Source organism: Nyctereutes procyonoides, unplaced genomic scaffold, assembly GCF_905146905.1.
Source record: "Nyctereutes procyonoides isolate TBG_1078 unplaced genomic scaffold, NYPRO_anot_genome, whole genome shotgun sequence".
In the NCBI taxonomy this organism is placed as follows: Eukaryota; Metazoa; Chordata; class Mammalia; order Carnivora; family Canidae; genus Nyctereutes; species Nyctereutes procyonoides.
In genome coordinates, this window is record NW_026575028.1 from 5,825,436 (window position 1) to 5,841,754 (window position 16,319).

Here is a 16,319-nt window from a genome sequence, read left to right on the forward strand (position 1 = left end):
AAATGTCTATTTATCTGTTCTGCTTATTCTTTTTAAAAAAAGATTTTATTTATTTGAGAGAGAGAGTGAGCGAGTGCACCAGCAGGAGAAGCAGCAGGCAGAGGGAGAGGGAGACACAGGCTCCCCAAGGAGCAGGGAAGCCTGATGCAGGGTTTGAACCCAGGACCCTGGGATTGTGACCTGAGCCAAAGGCAGACACTTAACTGACTGAACCACCCAGGCACCCCTCCTCCGCCCATTCTTAATTGGATTATTTATTTTTTGGATGTTGAATTGTATTAACTTTTCATATATTTTGGATACTAACACTTTATTAGAAATGTCATTTACAAATATCTTTTCCCATTCAGTAGGTTGTCTTTCAGTTTTGTTGATTGTTTCCTATGCTATGAAAAAGCTTTTTATTTTGTTGTAGTCCCAATGGTTTATTTTTGCTTTTATTTCCTTTGCCTTAGGAGCTATATCTAGAAAAATGTTGCTGTTGCTGACATTAGAGAAATTACTGCCTATTCTATACATTACTCTCTTCTAGGATTTTTATGGTTTGAGGTCTCACATTAGGTTTGATTCACTTGAGTTTATTTTTGTGTATGGTCTAAGAGAGTAGTCTAGTTTCATTATTTTGCATGTTACTGTCCAGTTTTCCCAACACTATTTGAGTTGATTTAGAAAATAGAAATTTGGGATGGATGGATGCATAGATAATAGATGTTAAATAGGTAATTAGACTAATATATATATGCTGCATTTATGTATACCACACACACACACATATATATATATATATATATACACACACCACATCTTTTTATATACACTATATATATATATATGTGTGTGTGTGTGTATATTTATATAAATATCTTTATCCATTCATCTATTGATGGACACTTAGGCTGCTTCCATAATTTGGCCATTGTAAATAATGCTGCAATAAACATAGGGGGCATTTATTATATATATATAAATCAAACCTTTGTTCATAGTCAAAATATCTTTGTTCATTGGTATGATTCTGTCTTTTTCCATATTCTTACCTCTTTTATCAAAGACTAATTGATTAATGGACCATATAGGATTTATTCCTGGGCTTTCTGTTTGGTTCCTTTGATCCATGTGTCTGTTTTTGTTACTAGCATTATACTGTTTTGATTATTATGGATTTATAGTATATCTTGAAATCTGGGATTGTGATATCTCCAGTTTTGTTCTTTCCAGGTTGCTTTGGCTATTTGGGGTCTTTTGTGGTTCCACATAAATTTTAGAATTATGTGTTCCAATTCTATGAAAAATGCTGTTTGCATTTTGATAAGGATTGTATTAAATCTATAGATTATGGTCATTTTAACAATATTTGTTCTCCCAATCCATGAACATGGAATATCTTTCCATTTGTTTGTGTTGTCTTCATGACTTTCATCGATGTTTTATAGTTTTTATAGGACAGGTATTTCACCTCATTGGTTAAGTTTATTCCTAGATATTTTATTATATTTGGTGCAATTGTTTTCTTAATTTCTCTTTCTGATAGAATAGTGACATTTTAAAATGAAACCATTATGCCAGTCTTTCAAACATACTCAGAAGTAACTAAAAACCAGAGATGACACCTGTCCAAATCTATGTATTGTTCATTAATCATTCACTATCCTAACTTTCTGGAAAGAATATCTTTCAATAAAAAGGCTTTACCAAGACTCATTGTATGATTATTTATTATGTATTTTTCTTAAAGACATAATGTTATGGAGCTAAATTAGATAAAAACAGGATAAAATAACACTAAAAATTAGAAATTTCACATTTTAGGATTACACCAGTGAGCAAAGATATTTTGACTGTGGACAAAGATCTGTTTTCTCTCTCTCTCTCAATATATATATCTAATTACCTGTCTAATCTCTATCTATTCATCCACCCATCCCAAATTTCTGTTTTCTAGATTGACTCAAAGTTATAGATGGTCACAGGGACACACACATACCCTTGGGAATTATTAAATATACTTTCATTTCATGGTTGAAACTAATAAGTATTAAAATAACTTAGGTCATAATAGCTATAAATGATATCTATGGTGGAATGAACACTGGCCTGGGAATCAGTAAGTCTGGAGTGTGGTCCCAGCCTTTTCTCTTGGATAAGTCAGTTCCCTCTTTTGGACCTCTGTAAAATGAGATGTTCAGAGTACTTGGCTTCTAAAGTTGATGATAAATGATTTAATGAAACATTCCTGAACCAATCCGGTTTCCAATACCAAGAAGAATTGAGAAGTATGGGATTTGATTCACTTCCTCCTGAACTGTCAGTGAGGCTGAGGAGGAGGAGGAGGAGGACAGGGTTGTGCAAATATATATGGCTGGGAACTCAAGGCTGAGGATGACACCTGTAATTTCTCTGTCTCTGTCTCTGTGTATCCCTATAGGCTACAGTGGGCAAAGGTGAACAAGTGGGTGCTATAATTTTCTTTTCTTTTGTCATATAGTGGACTGAGGCCCATCTGGTGATTCTATCTCCAAGTTGGGATATGTTATTCCTTAATTCAAGGATGGTCAGCACATACACTGTTTTATTTATTCTGACAGATGATATCTGGCTACCATTAAGAGTGAGCTACCTCTAGTTTGTCTTAACGCTTGTTCAGAGTAACACGACTAATATTTATGCTCAGGATACTGAAAGAGCCCTAAATTAGGAGTCAGAAGACCCATGCTCTGGGCCTTTTTATCACCAGGTTGAGGTTATCACATAATATCCTTGGGTCCTTATCTGTAGAAGCAAAATTTGGCCAAAGTCCCATCCAGTTCTAATGTGTGACTCCACAAGAGTGAACCCACTGCATTGTACTTGTTGAAGGTGCTGGGCCTGCCACCAACCCACTTCATTCAGACGGCCTCCAGGAGACAGACATTCTTTGGTAAGTTCCTAGGTCTAATACTCTTTCTCTCATTGTGATGAGGTCTCACAGACCTTGGAGCAACCTCCCATACCCTAAACCCCATTCAATGCTCTCCCCTAGTCCCATCCCAAAGGGCAAGCTGTGATTAGGTACTTCTGCTAGGAAAGTAAAAATCTGCTGACAAGTGGTACCAGAAAGCATGATGGAGATGGGATGGAGGAGTCACAGTGGGAAGGAGGTCTTGGCATAAAAATGACCAGGTTCATGCTCAGAAGATCTATTGGGAGATCTTGAAACCTTGAAAGATTATAACTATGCCCTTTACTGCAAATTCTCCTTGCTTCTCCAAGCAGCTTGCCCCTTCACACTATGTACTGTTCAGGGAAATAAAAAAGCAGAAGCTCCTTTCTAAGAATAGTGGGAAATTTGCTACATATCATTAACGGACCATTATTCTTTCCTGCTGCAATTCTTTTAATCTTCCAAATCTGTACTATGCCAGAATCATTGCAACTTTGCTATAAAATGGGTAAATAAAGGCTGTCATACAGTTTGGCTGCGGATATGTTGTGACTTCCCAGTTATGTATAGGACAGCTACCTAATTGCTGGAATTAAGCTTCATCCATGGCCCCATGCTGCCCCCTCATTGCAATTTCCAGGCTCCGAATTTTTGATCCTCTGACTTTCTATTTGACTGGTGCTGTGCAAGATGGACAGGTGGATTAACAAGGTCCAACTGCTGAAGGCAAGGGCTTCCAGGGCACTATGCACCGAATAGATGAAGTCAGTCTCACATCTAAAGTCCTTTTTTAAAAAACCACAAGAACCTAAGGGATTCTCATGTAGAAAAATCCACAGTGACCAGAAGTTCAGCCAAGTGGAGTGAAGCCAACATGAGGGAAAGGGAACTGCACAGGTAGGCTCTGTGCCATTTTGAATAGCATTTCTGACCAGCATTCTTATAAGTTTAGTTCATTGGCTTCTACTGGCTATGGACTCTCCATCATTCCTAGCCCTCTCAACTCTTATTTCCACCCAAGAGTGCCTTCAGAATGGGGGCAAATCCTTCACTTTCTTCCCACAGCTTGTTCCATCAATAAAAGAGTTTTTAAAACCTTTATGGAGGATTCCTGGACATAAAGGTGTTAAGTCAACATATAACTGAGCTAGTGCTCAGTCATGTGGGGGTTAAAATTCGGTATACTTCAGTTACTATTTGGTAAACAAAAAAAAACCTGCCATAGCTACAGGCTCCCTGGCCCCTTTCTCAGGACCTGTTGGTCTCCCCGTTATCCAGAAACTCAAAGTTTAAGGCCTGGCAAGCAGAGGGTCCCTCCATGACCCTGCTTCAGTACCAAAGCTATCATCCTTTCTGATTGGTTAGTCCCATGCCATTCCAATGGTTAAATCTTTGATACATCACCCTGTAGTTATGGCTGGAGCTTTGAAGACCTTCCCTTTGGGCATACTCAGTGTCCTGTCTGCCTTAGAACAGTGCCCATGCACTAACCCTCCTTCCAGAGCAGCTGATGGCAGACAGGAAGATCTCGCTGACTTGTTTGTATAACATACAGAGCAATGGAACTGGTCTTTTAATCCTGGATATGCTTTTCCCATCCACCACTTTTAATTTAGATTTTTGGATTTCAAAGGATTTAGGGAAAGAGAAGTAGAGATATTGGTGTTCCTTCTTGCCAGACAAAGACATTGTGGGAAGACTCATATCTTAAGCCTGAACTTAAGATTATACCTTGTGTGTGGGGGCACTAAAAGGAAAGGAGTATAGGGCATAATGGTAAGAGGGTCTAGTTCTTAGAGTACTAGTTTTTACCATCAGCATGAGGCTTTAGAATAATGATGTGTTTTTGGTAGCAATATCCACGTCTTCACTTCCTGCATAAGAAAGGACTTTATTGGGATTTTCATCTTCTTCAGTGTTTCCCAAACTTTATCTGACTATAAGAATTAGTTGGGGACTTGACAAAAAGTGCTCATTCCCTTTATTTTCCTATGATATAGCATAAGAGATGAGAAAAACTTGTAAAACAGTTACATAATGATGATTTTAGGAGCTGTTATTTATAAACCCGTGAGCCTGACTCTTCAGTTACTTGTAAAAAGAGCAACATAGGATCAAATGGGTGCACTGGTGCCATAGTCAAAAAGGAAATGGGGTTCACAGTACCTATACCCTATGCAATGTCCTAACTCATTTTTATGTCTGTAAATACACATACCCATGTGTGATACATATACACATTCATGGTCTCTTCTAGGAATTGTTTTTGGAGGCCCCACATATTGCATTAATTACAAAATAGAAAGGCCTCATTCTGTACCTTCCAGAATGTCCATCATGTGAAACTGAGTTTTTGTGAAAATTCAGTTTAATGTGTAAATTGTGTGTGTGTGTGTGTATTTTCACATTCATCCATATGCAGATTTACAAGGTAGGAGCATAAGTGGACACCTTGTCTGGATATGCACACCAGAGTCTAGATGTCCAAATGAGTGGCCTCACCTTCAAAGCATTGCCCATAATATTCTGGGGAAACCTCTGGAGCTTTCTTCAGAGCTTCTTTTCAGGCATGATAAATACATTTGGTGAGGGTTTTCATGAATGAAAATGACTGAAAAAAGTCATTTCCAAGCTGTTTTAAGCAACAAAACAAGTTTAATCATTCCAATTTATGAACAAAATTTTGATGTGCCTATAAAAAATAATAAGATTAATTTGCTTGTGTGGCTTGTAAATGAGTTCTGAAAGCAGATGATTCTCCTACAATGACTTTCTTGTACTTCAGGGATGTCCCAAATTCTCATTTTGTTGAGTTAGTGGGAAAGGAGCAAGGGCATAGATAATCCAAGAATAGACTACATCTTTTTGTTGTTGTTCAGAGCTGAATATTTTTGTCCCTTCAGATTTATTTTTTATTATTTTTAATCATTATTATTTTACTTTGGTTAATGTTAAGCCCTTTGATTTTGGGAGGAGGAGTGGGAAGGAGGCTCAGAACATACTGGGTAGTGGGGAATATTGTAAAGGTTAATTGCATTCATTGGGTAATCTACATGTGATTCTTTCCATCTGACTGAGACTGAGGAACATATTCCTTTGTGTGGGAGGTGGGTAATATAAGACAGAGCTAGAGCTGCAAAGACCACTCCAAGAAGCAACGTGGTTGAATGAACAGCTATGATATAACCAATGTATAATAACATCTGGAACTAAACACAGAATTATTGTATCTCTAAAGATTCCAAAGGTTTTCCTAAAAATATGACCAACAACAGGGGGAAAAAAAGATACCCGGATTCCAAGGATCTCACGATGGTGCTGAAAACCTATGACACCAGCTTCCTGGACTTTCTCAGAAGGTGTTTGGTGTGAGTTTGCAGGGGTGTCTTTGCCTCGGGTTTCCTTTTATTTTTCTTTTTAAGATTTATTTATTTGAGAGAGAGAGAGAGAGCAAGCGAGAGAGAGCACAAGCAGGGAGAGTGGCAGGCAGAGGGAGAAGGAGAAGCAGGCTCCTCACTGAGCAGGGAGCCTGACATAGGGCTCAAGCCCAGGACCCCAAGATCATGACCTGAGCTGAGGGCAGACACTTAAACAACTGAGCCACCCAGGTACCCCTCTGGGTTTCCTCTTAAATACTGTATTTTTCCTCACGTTTGCTGGTGAAAGTCTGGGGCCAGAACAAAGTTATAAAAATAATAAAATAAATACTGACCATAGTGCTTGAGAGTCTGTAGAATGCTTTCCCTTCATCTGACTGACTTTTCTCTTCCCTTCCTATGTGATTGATTAGCAGGGCAGATTATTTGCTCCATTTTGAGATGTGGAAGCTGAGGTTCAATGACTTGCCCTAGATTAGCGTGTGGGTAGAGCTTGCCTTCTTGGCCTCAAACCCTGGCAGCAAGGTTGTAGGCCAGTTCTAAATAGCTTCTGCTTCATGAACTGAGGTCAACCTCTTGCATGTTGTAACTGTTTGCATAAACACCCAGCATATGGCTTCTGGGTCCCTCCCATTCCCCTAGGATTTATAGCCTAAAGTAAAGGATTAGGAAAAGGGTGCTCCATTAACCATTTATTATGTACAGCTTTTTAGAATCTATATGCTTAGAAATTAAGTTCTGTACTTTGGTCAAGTCACAGTTTAAAAAGGAACAGAACATAAAGCATTCAGAACAATACCTAGTGTTTAAAAAATGTTAGCTTTTATTATTTTAAAAGGGGTTTTGCAAGTGTGTCTCCACTAAATGGCAAATAGATTAGTCACATGATATTTGATGTCATTGTATCTCTTTGGGCCTCAGTTTCTTTTTCTATATAATGAAGTATTCCTAAGGTGGCTTTTAGCTATATTAGTTCTATAATTTTTGAGTATTTTTAGAGACCATATGTTTTTGTTGTCTCATTCTTCCAGTGGGATGGAGTAGTTTCAGCAAAATATTCCTCTCATATTCACGCACTCTGGGAATTTAGGTAATACCTGAGCGGATAGGCTATCATGCACTGCTGGAAGTTTTCCCCAGTTAGAGGGTCATGCTACTCATCTGAAAAATGGAGCTAGAGAAAGATCCTATATTCCACCATTGTCTCCATCCCTACTTTTGCTGAGGCTATAGAATGAATTTGCAATAACAAATGACAGAAACTTACTACTGAGACTGAGTTATATCCAGAAACCCCAACCATCCAGAACAGAGTTCAGAATCAAGAAAGAAATATCTTTTTAAAAAAAGTATTTATTTATTTATTCATTCATTCATTCATTCATTCATGAGAGACACATGGAGAGAGGCAGAGAGAGAAGCAGGCTCCTTGCAGGGACCCCAATGTGGGACTTGATTCCAGGATCCCGGGATCATGCCCTAAGCAGAAAGCAGATGCTCAATTGCTGAGTCAACCAGGTGTCTCAATATTTTTCTTTTTTAGGGTAAAGGGCTGGTTGCTAACAACTTGCAAGAGATAAGTTATTGGGGCCTATTATCTTATCATTCCTTTTTTTTTTTTTTTTTTTGCTAATTAGCAGTTTTTTGGAATGACAGACTAAATGTTTTGAGTCAAATTTAATAGGGGTAGGGCAGCCCGGGTGGCTCAGTGGTTTAGCACTGCCTTCAGCCCAGGGCATGATCCTGGAGACCCAGGATCGAGTCCCACATCAGGCTCCCTTCATGGAGCCTGCTTCTCCCTCTGCCTGTGTCTCTGCCTCTCTCTCTCTCTCTCTGTCTCATAAATAAATAAATAAAATCTTTAAAAAAAATTTAATAGGGGTAAATATAAAGTCCTATGTCTAGCTTTTATATGCTAACTTTAGAAATTCAGGAGAGGGAAGTTATAGTTTAGCAGCGATTCATTTGAAAAAGAACTGGGAACTTGAGTTGTTTATGATCTTATAAATCTAGAATATTAGTGTCATCTACCAGCAGTTAGAAGCTATTCTCAGCATGATGGACAATAAGCTGAAATTTTCTATCTAAGAAGGTGACAACTCTAATATATAACCAACAGTTATTAGTAATGTAAATGTTTTCAGATAGTTGGAGAATTGTGACATAAGAGATTATGTTTTCACTTTCTGCAGTTTCAGTTACCTGTGGTCAACCACAGCCCAGAAGCAGGTGACTACTAGGTAATAGTAGCCTAGTACTACATCACTGTCATTCACCTCAGTTCATCTCATCACATAGGCATTTTATCATCATCTCACATTGTAAGAAGGGTGAGGACAGCTAGAAGATATTTTGAGAATAGACCATATTCACATAGTTTTTATTACAGTATAATGTTATAATTGTTCTATTCCATTATTATCATTAATCTCTTATTGCACCCAAATTAGAATTTAAGTTTTATCATAGGTATGTATAGGAAAAAACATAGTATATCTAGAAACTATCTGAGGTTTCGTGCATGCACTAGGGGTAGAATGTATTACCCCACAGATAAGGGGGGACACTGTAATGTTAATGGGTAAAATTAGAACCTGGGTTTAAGTTATTAGTTTAAAGGTCCTGGGAAGTATGAATTTTGGATCAATAAAAATGAAGAACTTTTAAAGAATTGGTTTTATCAATACTGGAATAGCTAACTCTGTGAGTAAGTGCCTTGTCACTAAAAATACTCAAGAATGGCAGGATGATTCCATGTTGAAAATTCTGTCAGATGCCTTTTGTTACTACATTCAATGTTTGGCTGGATTATATCCAAATCTCCTCATTAATATTCTAGCACTCTGTAATGTTGTGTCTGATATATTTGAAGGCCCAGATTTTGTAGTTTGGAACTTGAAATTAAGCATCTCTTTGCTTTGATCTTAGCTTACTAAGTTACTTAATAAACCCTTAAGTCCCCATGGTTAAGATTTTCTATAATATTTCTTGTAAGGGAGTTTCTAGGAACTCTGGAAGACTCAGGCTCTAATATATTTCTTGCTTTGTCAAGCAAATTTCAGGTACTTTTATATGTTGTAATCTCTGTTCTATGATGATATCTTTGAGTTATAACACAGTTTAAATGGGTTCATTAAGAAAGAATTATTTTTGTTATATCTTATTTATTAGGTTCTTTATTGGGGTCTTTTTAAATGTTTTCAACCTTAGAAAGGGAAGTGAAACAATAACCTGTGCTGGGCTTTGTTGGTATATAGATGGGAACCTTCTCTTCGCATGACCCCTGACCAGGCCCTCAAGCATGCTTGGATTCATGAGCCACGGAATCTCAAACCACGGTACAGGCCCCAGACCCTGAGGAAACCCAGTCTCTGTCTCCCCTCTGAGGCTCAGAAGGACAAGGTTCAAGGGCATCATCGCTTGGGCATAAAAGGTACAGCCCCTCAAATAGCCAGTCTTCTTCCCCTAGTCCAGGGCTTGAGTATTTCTGGAGGATTCATGTCAATGTCTCTGAACTCAACTTTGGATAATCATTCTGACTGTATCACTACTAGCCTGCCATTTCTCACTTTTGAGATTTAACCTCTTTCAAGAGACTTGCTTCTAGCTGAGTTTGTTTCTTTCTTGCCTTCTTATCATTAGGATTTTCCATGTTTCTCCTGTCTTTAATTCCCTTTCTCCTCCTTTCCTTTTCTTTCACTGTGTCCTCCTCTGCCTGGCCTATAATTACCTTTTGAATTTTTATCAGACAGATTATGGCATTATGCACATATCTTTTATATGCAATATAACCTCATGGGTTATGTACATGGTCACTGGGGTCAGTTACTTGGGATTAAATTCTGGCTCTACTATTTACCACCCTTGGGCACTCTAGTTAACCTCTCTATCCCAGTTTTTTCATTTATGAGAATGAGAATCATGCCTATTCTCTATGGTTGTGGAAAGGATCAAAGAAATTAATAAATGTGCTTAATTCTATGTGTTTTACATATTGTTTTTATATCATTATGACCAGGATTTTCCCAAAATGATTTATAGTCTAATGGACAGAATGTAATTCACATTTGCACACTTGCTCCCTCTGTCTTTTCTCTCCTTTGGCAGAGGTGATCATCAAAGAAGAGACAAGCAGTGTCACTGCTAAGCAGGTTCAGAATTCGGGTGATCAGTGGAGCTCTCTGCAGCATGCAGCTGAAGTTGTCCAGCTGCCTCAACTAACAGAAACTTCCAGAAAGCCAGAGGCAGTTGTTGGACCAGAGGAGTCCAAGACCTCCCCAGGAAAACAAAGTAAAAACTCCTCACCCAAGAACATGAATATTTTACCACCTATTGTATGACCTTTGCTGAAGGTGTGTCATGTTCCTTTCCACCAGTGATTTGTATTAGAGACAGCACTTATATTGTACAATATTTCAGATTGTTGTTTTTTAATGCATAAAGGTTTGTTTAAAAAAAACTCTATTCACATAGCTAGTTAGCATGATTCCTATTATGAGGGATGGGAGAATGTTCTTGCACCTACACTCCCTCCTTATGCCCTCAACCAGATGAAATGATATGTGTGTATGTACTTAATGTTATAGCATCACTGATAGAACTTTAAATATTTTTTTTCTTTCCCCCAAGACAGCTAATCTGTTAGGATTCTTGTTTGAAAATGAAAATGAAAAACTAGTTTGAATTCAGTTTGTTGCTTCTAGTTTAAGCAACAGAGAACATTATTTGGTTTATATAATTGGGGAATCAGGAGGAGTAGGTATAATTTCAAGCATTGTAGTCTAAACATTCAGACAAGGTCATAGGGCTCAGAATCCCTCTACTTATCAGCATTGCTTCTTTTTGTGGTTTTTATTCTAAAGACAAGCTCTTCCCAGAAGTTAAAGTGACCACCATAATCCAGTCAAAAGATGCAGTGCTTGCAGGAAAGTCTCAGAAATGACTGGACTCCATGGTAGCACCTAACTGATGCTCGTCTAGGACCATGGAGTAGAGGAGAGTATTTCTCAAAGGAAGGGAAGTTGAATAAACAACAGGATATATTCACTCATCCACCATCCTCAAAATCTCCTTTGTTTGGCTTTCTAGTCCTTGTCTATATGATTGTAATTATAAAACAGATACAATTTTACAAGAAACTTCTTAAGATCATAACCTCATAAACAACATGGAAAATATACCTGGCTTTATAGTTTTCATCTTAGTCACTGTGTAATATTCCATGAAGGGAGACACCAGATAATTGAAGCAGTGGGTTTGGATAAGATCACCCAGGAAAGGTGAAAGAGAATGAGGATAGCAGAAGGTCAAAAGAAAGTAGCAAAGATAAATATGCCAGGGGATAACAGAGTTAAGTAAAGCCCCCAGGAGATGGAAAAAATGAAAAAATTAGAAACCAAAGGATAAAAGTTTCTAGAAACATAAAAAATAAAAAATTCCACAGAAAGGTCAGAATAAGAACAGAAAATGTCTCTAAAGTGGGGTGATATGGACATTAAATCAGAGTTAAATCAGAGAAGTGTCATAACAGGTGACTTGTCCCAGGTCCTATAGCCAGTAAAGTACAGAACTGGCACAGAACTCAGGTCTTCTGGACCTTTTTTAACACCAACTATATTTAATCATGGATAAAGGTGAGGAAGACAATTTTCTGCAGCTCTAGAGAGACAGGAAAAGAAGCCAAGTCCTCAATACCACTAGAGTGATTTTCATGGTTATAAAAGCTAAAATAAATCATGGCTTCTTATTCTTAGGAATACTTTAAGGCAGGGGATCTTCAAGTTATGGCAAAGATGGGATACATAGAAACAGGATGAATGACATTAGCCAGAGCCTCTCAGTCCAGCACTATTTTTCTTCTGCTATCCATCTGATTATCTTTTAATTCCTGACATTTCTTTACCCATTGGATCCCAAGAAAACAAAACACCTGGAGCCCTTTAATTGTAATTTTTTTAATTTTGTGTCCTTGCTTGCATGGACAGGAAAATCTGAAAAATCCAGTGACTAGCATAAGATGACGTCTTTGATGTGAGTGGTATGAAGATAATGTTAGGGCTCTGTAAGGATATGGAGAGGGGAGCTGTGGAAGTCAGAAGGGAGGGGAAGAGGGGAAATCATTGGGTGGGCGCCAATCACAGGTTCACCATCAGCCAGTCCAGCAGCTGCAGCCGTGTAACATTTCCCACCGCCTCATCCAGCTGTCGCTCCTTCTCATAGCGCAGCACTGACTGCAGGACCTCACCTACACTGCGTCCTTTGTCCACAGCAGCAGCTGAGAGCTGAAGTAGCTGTGGAAAGGAAAGAAAAGAAAAGCAGTAGTGGAAAGGCAAAGCATTCCAGAGCAGACCAGAAAGGGCCTGCCAAGGCTAGGACAAAGATGCTGGGCAGACCTTGGAAAACTGCAGTTTAAAGAGGCTCTAATTAGATGCTGAGAAAACTTCCATAACTGCAAAATATGAAGCCTGGCTGACAGAAGAGAGTTCCATCATATGGAACATACAATTTTGCACTAAGACTAAATCTTGCTGTTTCCAGTGGTCAATGGTGGTCCTGTTTTCTAAGAATTCTAAAATTCCCAAGTTCACTGTAATGTCACAAAACAGTCTTCAATATTGTCCTATGGCCAAACAAGGGTAAGGAGAAAATAGCCAGAGAACAAATACACATGGTGCTTTCCATGCTTCACAGAACAGAGAGCCTAGAATGCTAGAGCAGGAAAGTAGCTCAGAGACCCATCCAACCCCTGTGGAGATGCAGCCCAGAGAGGTGGCAAGACTTATCAGTATATAGTGCTAGAAATTAGCCATGGCAACATGCATGCCTAGGGCTCTGAACCCAAGCTCAAAATGAGAAAAATCAGCCAAAGCAATCATTCTAACCATATGAACATAGTACATTGCCACTCATCTAAGTAACCAGATTTTTATTTTGTGTATTCTGCACCTGACTCTCTGAGAGTCAAAAGGAAAATAAACAGGTCAAATCTCAGGAGCTTTTACAAAAGGGGGGATTTCCATGAAGGAGACTAAAGTACATATGGGTGTTCTTAAAACAAATGGAAGGACTAAGTCTTAACAAAGAGAAGATATAAAGAAGAACCAAATGAAAATTTTAGCACTAAAAAATACAAAATCCAAATGAAAACTTATTGGATGGGCTATCAGAATGAAGATGAGGGAAGTCAGTGAACTTAAAGACCGATTCATAGAAAAAAAACCCACATTAAACAACAACATAAGATGATAGATTAAACTATCTTCAATTAAAAAATTAAGAAAAAATCTGAAAAAATCAAGAGTGTTCAGGGGCATATGGAACAACACTGAAGGTCTTACATTTATGTCATTAGAATCCCAGGAGAGGAGAAAAGGGTGGTGCAAAAGAAATGCTTGAAGAAATAATGGATGAAAGTTTACCCAATTTACCATAAGATATAACTGACAAATCAAAAAAACTCATCTAAAATAAGATAAACCCAAAGAAATTCACTTTAGGATCTGTCATAATCAAATTGCTAAAAATTAAAGAGAAAGAAAAAATATAAAAACAGGTCACATTATTTATAAGAGAACAACGCAAATGATAGCAGACTTCTGGTCAGAAATCGTAGAGGTCAGAAAAAAATGGCAGAGTACTTCTAAGCACTAAAAAGAACTGCCCAGTCAGAATCCTGTGATTAAAAATCATCTTCATTAGAGGGGCAAGATGCGGAAAGCAAGATGCTCCCCAAATCACCTGCCCCCACCCAAATTACCTTAATGAACCTTCAACCATCCTGAAAATTTTTACGAATTCGCCTGAATGTAAAAAGAGACCACTGGAAAGCACAGTGAGAAAGTCGCCGCTTCTATCTATCAAGTAGCAGACCGGGAAAAAGAATTAAAGAAACAATAGGCCTCCAGGGGGAGGGGGGCCCCGCGTGGAGCGGCTGAGCCGGGGGCGAGGTCCCCAGACAGGAGAGCCCCGCCCGGAGAGCAGGAGCTGCACCAACCTTCTCCGGGCGGAGCGGAAGGGCTCGCAGGATTTGGAGCAGGACCCAGCAGGCGGGGATGCCCCGCTCCCTGGACACAAACCAAACACATGCGCCGCGGTAAGAGTGCGCCTAGCTCCCGAAGGGCTGCACGCCGGCACTAGGAGGGACCGGACGCGTGACAGCTCGTAGGGGCTCGGGAGCGCTCCAGCGATGGGAGCTTTCAGGTCGGGAGCCGAATCAACAGCGCAGCCCCGGAGCACAGGCGCCGGGACAACAGCCCAGATCCGGCTCCCAACAGGCCCCCAGAGGCCCGGAGGCCCGAACAGCGTGACCTCTGCCCCGTGCTGAGTCTGATCATCGGCCCCGCCCCGACCTCCCAGGCCAGCGGACGGAGAGCCCAGACCCCGAGCCCCAAGTTCCCTGCGGAGCTGAATCCTGCTTCCTGAGTTCCATTCAACTACTGCTGTCTGTTCCTCCTGGGCCTGCGGGTATACAACCCCCTCAGAGCCCTACACAGCAGGGGCAAGCAGCTCCCCCCAAGTGCTTAACCACTTGAAAGATCACGCAACAGGCCCCTCCTCCCAAAGAAACCAGCTAGAACGACCAGTGATACCTCCCCCTTTCCAATACAACTGTTTCTGGCCACTCTGCACTGAGCAAAATGACAAAAGGAAAACCTCAACTCAAAAGAAAATAATCAAAACATCCCTCCTCCCACTGAGTTACAAAATCTGATTACACTTCATGTCTGAAAGCCATTCAAGCCACTAGTCTACTGCTACTGGGTGCGCTTGAATAAGCATGAAGGCCTCACGAGAACGTCAGGACTGCAGAATTTGATCCAATCAGCAGGACATTAAAGAAATCTATTGAAGGAGATGCATTCCAAACTAGAATCCTAACAGACGAGGTTACGAGGTGAAGAACGAGTGAGGTGACATAGAAACAAGGTAAGGCAAAGGGAAAGCGAGAAAAAAGGATAAACAATGAAGGACCAGAATACAGATTAAGGGCAATAGAACGTCAGACTGAGAAGAAAAACCTACCTTTAATTGGGTTCCCGAGGTGCCGGCGAAGGGACAGAGGCCAGAAATATTCTTTGAACAATATCCTTGCTGAAAAACTTTCCCAATCTGGAAGGGAAACAGGCATTCAGATCCAGGAATAGAGAGTCCCCCCCTAAATTCAATTAATAACCGTTCAACACCTAGACATCTAATAGTGAAGCTTGCAAATTCAAAGATAAAGAAAGGCCTTAAGCAGCAAGAACTTGAAGATCCTGACTTTCATGGAGGAATATAAGGTAACAGCTGACACTCTCCACAGAGACCTGGCAGGCCAGAAAGGGCTGGCAGATATAGTCAGGGTCCTGAAATGTGAAATCATGCATCCAGAAACTTTATCCACACTCTCAGATCAAGAATGGAAGGAGAGATAAAGAGCGTCCAAACTGGCAGGAAACTTAAAGAATATGTGACCTCCCAAACCTACTCTGCAAGAAATTTTAAAGGGACTCCATTAAAACCCATTAAGAAGAGTTCAATAACCTGAACGGGAAGCTTATGAACCCCAGCAAAAGGCGCAGTGTTTTCAGACTAGAATAAAAAACAGGACCCCTCTATTTCTGTCTTACAAGAGACATCATTTTAACAGAAAACACCGACAACCTGAAAATAAAAGGGTTGAGAACCATTACCATTCAAATGTTCTCAAAATATACCCTAAATAACAGAACCTTCTGAAAGAAAGTGAGGTATACACAAAGAGAGTTGAAAAAATGTTCCACTCTCTTGGATGGCAGAATTAATATTGTGAAGAATTGGCATGTTACCCCAGGCAATTTACACGTATAATGCAATCCTACAAAATACCATGGACCTTTCTTCTAACTTAGAACAAATTATTTTTAAGATTGTGTGGAAATCAGAAAACCCCAACAGCAGGGAATTTATAAAAAAGAAAACCATATCGGCCGCAACCAATTTCAGTTGTACTACAAAGCTGTGTTCATCAAGGCAGTGTGGTACTGCACAAAAAACAGACATAT

The 16,319-nt window shown here is 39.5% G+C and overlaps 2 protein-coding genes across 7 annotated transcripts in view; one reads left to right on the top strand and one right to left on the bottom strand.

Annotated features, from left to right (window-relative positions):
- Window positions 1–11,415, top strand: part of DYRK4 (dual specificity tyrosine phosphorylation regulated kinase 4) — a 49,791-nt gene extending 38,376 nt beyond the window's left edge. For both annotated transcript variants that reach the window (XM_055315557.1, XM_055315558.1), the window contains 4 exons: window positions 2,857–2,917; window positions 6,159–6,288; window positions 9,555–9,730; window positions 10,405–11,415. In XM_055315557.1, coding sequence (XP_055171532.1) covers window positions 2,857–2,917; window positions 6,159–6,288; window positions 9,555–9,730; window positions 10,405–10,637 — 600 coding nt within the window. In that variant the 3' untranslated portion in view covers window positions 10,638–11,415. The remainder of the gene's footprint in view (window positions 1–2,856; window positions 2,918–6,158; window positions 6,289–9,554; window positions 9,731–10,404) is intronic.
- Window positions 11,416–12,241: 826 nt separating this feature from the next.
- Window positions 12,242–16,319, bottom strand: part of AKAP3 (A-kinase anchoring protein 3) — a 37,810-nt gene continuing 33,732 nt past the window's right edge. For all 5 annotated transcript variants that reach the window (XM_055315507.1, XM_055315510.1, XM_055315506.1 and 2 more), the window contains one exon: window positions 12,242–12,587. In XM_055315507.1, the coding sequence (XP_055171482.1) occupies window positions 12,432–12,587 (156 nt within the window). In that variant the 3' untranslated portion in view covers window positions 12,242–12,431. The remainder of the gene's footprint in view (window positions 12,588–16,319) is intronic.